This window comes from Zophobas morio, unplaced genomic scaffold (genome assembly GCF_036711695.1).
Source record: "Zophobas morio isolate AGI-343-1 ecotype UQ-CSIRO unplaced genomic scaffold, CSIRO_AGI_Zmor_V1 ptg000030l, whole genome shotgun sequence".
Classification (NCBI taxonomy): domain Eukaryota; kingdom Metazoa; phylum Arthropoda; class Insecta; order Coleoptera; family Tenebrionidae; genus Zophobas; species Zophobas morio.
The window spans coordinates 14,154,073-14,160,072 of NW_026972135.1; the positions used below are offsets into that span (position 1 = coordinate 14,154,073).

General features: G+C 35.4%; 1 protein-coding gene and 1 pseudogene across 1 annotated transcript; both read right to left on the bottom strand.

Annotated features, from left to right (window-relative positions):
• Window positions 1-1,168: 1,168 nt before the first annotated feature.
• Window positions 1,169-3,283, bottom strand: LOC135139097 (esterase E4-like; annotated as a pseudogene).
• A 383-nt stretch (window positions 3,284-3,666) lies between these two features.
• Window positions 3,667-4,407, bottom strand: LOC135138636 (gustatory and pheromone receptor 32a-like). Its single transcript, XM_064068614.1, has 2 exons — window positions 4,024-4,407; window positions 3,667-3,966 (listed from the first exon to the last, which is right to left on the bottom strand). Exons 1-2 carry the CDS (start codon window positions 4,405-4,407, stop codon window positions 3,667-3,669), a joined length of 684 nt encoding a protein of 227 aa, XP_063924684.1.
• Between the last annotated feature and the right edge of the window lie 1,593 nt (window positions 4,408-6,000).

Genomic DNA, 6,000 nt, shown 5'->3' on the forward strand with positions numbered 1-6,000 from the left:
CAAAGGGCAATTGTTTATACAAAAATGAATCCCTTTCCACGCCATTGTCCCCATCAACGAGCGTAATTAGTGTAGTAATTGGCGCATCCATCTGTTGTTTAAAATTTTTGATAGAGCATACTCTAACACTTATATTTTATACAGGTATCGTCCTAAAAGCGGAAAGCACGATTTCAAGTCAAAATTGTCTGGTTTTTCATGTCATTTGCACAAATGGATTTTCAATTGTAACGTCATATTTTGCAAAGACGTGATATAAAACGCGTAATATGCGCCAGGTTCTTTGGGCATACGGATGTGGTTTGTGTGTTATACCTGGCAACAGAGTCAAATCAGCGAGGAAGTTTGACATACTACGATGAGGAACTTCAATTTAGCTTTCGTGCAACGTCCTTGAATTTACCACCACATCATCGTAATAATTGAAGTATTACTATGTATTTACTTTAATGACGACTTACCTGTTTTCGATGTATGTTTAAATTTGTTACATAAATAAAAAAGAAAACGAACCAAAGAATATAAAACCAGTTACATGAATCACTTCATTCTTTTTCTTCCAATCTTGTTTCTGGACTAACTGTGTAGTGTATAATTCATTGCTGTCACAAGTTGTTGAATTTTGGATTTGGATTAATAAAATATTGCGTTTGTACCATTCGATCCCTTGGAGCTTTTTGGTAAAGGAAAACTATCTTGTGCATCACCCTCTACTGTTTTAGAAGGTATGCCATTTGCCAAAATCAGTCTTATTTTAGTAAATACTACCCTACCCCCCCACCCACCCTTCATTTACTTAAGGGTATGTCATTTGCCAAAGTCAGTCTTATCTTGGGCAAATGTGACCGTCGTTGTGCGAAAATAAAGCAGTTTAACTAAGGGAATTGAAGGCATTTCATTGGTTTGGATTTTCATTACCGCGGATAGTCGAGGCAGACAGATGTAGATGGTTTTGATGCTTGAGTAACTAGAAAGTGATCCCGGAGCTCGGACTTTTGGCAAAAGAGTATGCCATTCCTACACGAGAGGAATATGCAATAACGAGGTTACTCATAAAAGTGGTCTATCGGGATTCTAGACAATTTTTCCCTTTGCGTTGTAAATAAATTCGTATTATCCTTTTCGCCAACAATATATTGAAAAAAAAGTTCATTTCAATATTGCGTTGTTAATAAGTATCAAAATCTGTAAAATTTAAACTTTCATATAGATCGTTCCACTTCTGAAGGATTCCTGCTTTGAGATGGTTTTTGATTTCCAGTTGCTCGTTAATATCGAGGAATAGAAAATCACCACCTTGGACTGAAAGTTGAGACCAAGTAATATTCTGGAACAATTCTGACAAACCTGGAGTCGGATTTCTAAGCAAAAACACTCATCAGTAGTTAAAAGTGCCTGCAAAAGTTGCTTTACTTACTGATATTTTGCAAAATTTGTCCAAAGCGTTATGAGTCGTTGAGATGTAACCGTATCACTTTCTGTGAATTCGCTAATGTTGCATCCTTGCACACTAGTACAAAAAATATATGGAATTTCTTTAGCATGACCAACACTTTCAGCACCATCATAGTGGATGGAAATGTGCCCAAGTAGGAAAACTGGTAGAAATAAATTTCAGTGAATGCGGACGCTAGTTCTGCATGCTTAGTTACTGGTCTACTGAAGGAAGTGTCGGTGGAATACTAAAAAATGGTGTTAGATGGGTTGTTTGATTGGATTAGTAACCATACTCGAACACCATCTGCCAAGCGTGTGCCAAAAGGTTCGCCATTTGTGTAAATATCTCGAATGGATTTTGCCATTTTTGCATGTTGTTGACTATCCGTAATTTGCATGTCGTTTGGTACTATCCAATCTAAGTTACTATCCCATGCTTCTAAAATTGAGTGTAGAACGACTGGGTCTGAAATTGTATACTAGGTTACGTGACCCTTAGCATCAGATTTTGAGTACTACCTTGATTAAACAGTAAATTTTCTTCAGAGTTAATACCCATTATAACAGGAACTTTTAAGATATTGCCTGCTTGCAGTAGTCCGTACATTTTCTTGGTGATAAAAGCGTCTGGATTTTTCACCTCAATTACAGGTGCGTAGACGATCCCTTGGGAAACATCGTAGTCCCATGGGGTACTTACGCTTTCCATATACTGTTGTCCAGCTGCATCTAGATCATCTGCACTGACTCCTTGTAAAAATTCTAACAGTGCACTGGAATCATCGCTGGTACAAAAAGTTGAATTTAAAACTGCAGCTGTTTCGAAGGCAATATTTCGAGCATTTCTTTGATAGGTCCACGGACACAGAAAGGACCCGCTTGCTGCTCTGAACAGTCCTGAGAATATCGAAATATTGACTTTTTCAAACAAATAATAATTTGAACACCTTCTGAATTCTGATTCAGTAGCTGATATGCCACAGACGCTGAACCTGCACTTTCACCAAAAATAGTTATTCTTGCTAGATCACCACCAAACACATGTATATTGTCATGAATCCACTGTACAGCTAAGCGTTGGTCTTTGAGTCCATTATTTCCAGATATTACATCATCTTCTGTTGACAAGAATCCTGAAAGAACATTTTTGTAAATATTTAACTTAATGGTAACAAATATTTTAGCAAAAACTCCTAGTCTGTAGTTAATAGTAACCAAAATGACTTCGTTGTCTATAAAAAGATCCGGTGGGTAGTGTAAGCTCCAACCAACAATGAATGCACCACCATGGATAAAGAGCATGACAGGAAGGGAAGCATTTTCATTATTTGTAGGTAGCTATCAATTGTACAAAACTAGATCATCGGCTTTAACACTGGAAGTGTAAAATGTGCGTACCGTTGGTGTATAGACATTGACGAAAAGACAATCCTCAGAATCCGATGATAAATCACCCTGTTGTTGATAACAACTTACATCTAAATAGGTTGTGTTAAGGACACCAACCCAGGATTGAGGTGGTTGAGGTGCCTGAAATATTGGTAAAATTTTACAAGTACCAGTCGAGACGTAGTACCTTAAATCGAAGAGCATCAACTGGTGGAGTTGCATAAGGTATTTTCTGGAAAAGGTAAAAGGGTGTGTTAGTATAGGTTGTTGCTAGGCGTCCTAATATTTTTCCATTTGGAAGCTCTACAATAGGATCTCCAGTCTGAAAAAACTTATTTAGACTAAATCAATCACTAAAAGTACCTACACGTACTGATAAAACTAATTTAATTATGAAAACAAACCAAGTGGATGTCTCGTAAGGCATTTTTTCTGACGATATTGTTTTAGGTCTAGTTTTAAAATAAAGAAAAAGAGTACTACTTCTAGTTTTAAAAATAAAACTTACAATTTAAAGAGTTCTCAGATAAGGTTCATGATTTCTAAAAATTTTTACGATTACGAGTAATTTTTTTTTATATTGAGTGATAATATTGTAAGGTGTAAGTATTACAAAATAAATAATGGCTTAATTATCACTGTGAAGTACTGCTCTCCTCAGCTATCATTCACTTTGTTGTTTCTCGTACCTTAAGATTAAAATATTTAGCAATTATTTATTTAATTTTTTATTCGCAGTTAGGTATACATCAAAGTCTGTGTGGACATTTAGAATTTATCTCGTGTCAAATTTAGTTATGGTATGTGACAACTAATGTAAGTGTAGTACTGGTTTTTCCCTTAATTATTTACAGCACCCTGTTTTTGAAATTGTAACAAAATTATAACATTCATTGCAGTTGATCCAAACAGATTATACAACGTGTTGTAGTCGATAGTCAGAAATCCACCAGCACTAAACTTAACTTGACGCTGATTGACTTGTTCAGCAAATAATAGTAGTTCCTTCCTTAAAGCCTGTTCATAACAAGATTTCGATTCTAACGAAATGTTTAGCAGTAGCTTGTAACAGATCGTTGCAGTTCGTCGAGCTGCACGGGCTGCGGTTGTACAAAAAACTGTCACCATTATTCCAAATATCTAAAAATTTTAAAAACTACGTTACCAAGAAAATATGTAGTAACACCATATGCTTACGGTAAAAATTAAACAGAAGTAGACGTAAACGATTAATATGTACACAACGCTAGTATCGCTGGTAGGTTTTGCTTTACCACTTGCGTAGATCAGAAGCAAAAAAAGGGTGTATGTAGTGTGAACAACTCCAATAAACAATATCTCAAAAATTTGAAGTCCGAAACATTCGTTGTGTAGATCGATTATGTTGCACAGTTTGTTGTGAGCTTCAAGATACGTCGCTAACAGTGTCGGTGGTTCTACAAGCGTCGCAGAATATCTTTGCTTCTTAGAAGCGTTATCCAAAAAGTTTTTCACAAAACTAGCAAACGACGAGTTTAACGCTGTGAATTTGTATTTTATAGACAACGTGTAGTTACAAATGCATAAAACTTCTATGGCCATGATGTACTCATTAATGTAATCTGGAATTTTCAACAAAACGGTTTCTGCTTCAAAAGAAATAAGATTTGAAAAGATGTCGTAAGCGTAGGAAGAAATTAGACACAAATGGATAGTTACTAATTGAAATGTTAAAATATTTTGTCGCCGTTTAAGGAGTTTAGCACCATCCGTTCCCATTAGGTAATCCAGTTCCAAAAGGTTCGTCAACAAAGTTTTAATTTTGTTCCTTTTTATAAAGGCCGAGTTTATTATAACTGATGCGCTAAACAGAGTCAGAAATTATTTCGAACAGAAATACGCAAAAGGAGCTGTAACTATTGCGCTCGAGACATTTGTTAATGACAGACCATGCACATAGTGTTACTGTAAATGCCAAGACTGTAACCGAATACAGTAGGTACCAACACGAGCCTGAGTTTTCTTTGAACAGGTCAGGTGTCTTTATGGCGCAAATTCTTGCAAATACGAAAAGTGGCCCAAAAATCTTTTTTTCATCATATTCTGGCGTAAAAGGCAAAACCTTTGACTTGCTAGTTGCGATAATGTTCATTGCGATAATAGTACTAAACATGCGTTGTCGTAACCTCATGTGAAATCGATATATTTAATTAATTTAAGTAATGTGATGGATAAGTAATATGGGGTAATGAAAGGTGTTTTGTGAATATCTCTAATTAAAGACGTTTTAGTTTATTGTCCGCAGTTGTTACAATGTGTGTGATGCGGAGAATCAGCTATGTTTTTTTCTTTTAATAAAATCAAGGATGGTGAAGCCCACTTATTAAATAAGAAAATTTGTGACGTATAAAGGCAGGTCGAACATAAATATGGAACAATATATGATCAAATAAAACAGAATTGTTCGAACTCTACGATAATTCGAAGAAAATCTCCTCACACTAAACTCTTAATTTATACCTAACTTGTCTCGTAATTTCGCAAGAATCGTGTACCCAAGAAGCAATCGTAAAGTTTAAATTATCTGTAGTCGAGTCAATGCGGTGTTAAAAAATTAAAAATTGGGAATCGTACTTTTTGAGTAGGCAGTGATTCTCTTGAGATTTAGCCCAGTAAACACAGTTGTGACATTAACGTGACAGGTATGTAGTCACAAGAGAACAATGAGTACATCGCATGATTATGTCTTAACGATATACCTGGAACGTAAGCTATATAACATCATAATGGAGTACTCATGCTATGTAACCAACACATAATGTTGACTACATTTCCTAGATATCTCACTATTATGTCGCAGCGATATAGCTTGTATATAAGCGTTTAAACATCACACTGTGGTACTCCTGTCATGTAACTAACACCTAATGTTAACTGCATTTACTAGATATCTCATTATTGTGTCGCAGCGATATAGTTGGTAGGTAAGCTTTGTAACATCACAATGGAGTACTACGGTTATGTAACCAATAAGTAATGTTAACTGTAGTTACTAGATATCTGATTAATATATATACATGCTTCGGAATGTTTTATTTTTATTCGTTAATTATGTAAAGTGCTTTTCATTCATTTTACAAAATGGCATGTCAAATCGAAAATTAACGTTTCTGACAAGGCAACACCAAAAAACAT

Bases quoted from the DNA above. Each gene is read 5' to 3' on its own strand.
- LOC135138636 (XM_064068614.1), bottom strand. From the start codon at position 4,407: ATGGCCATAGAAGTTTTATGCATTTGTAACTACACGTTGTCTATAAAA. The intron at 3,967-4,023 runs GTAAGCATATGG...TAAAATTTTTAG, and splicing joins ACTTCTGTTTAATTTTTACC to ATATTTGGAATAATGGTGAC.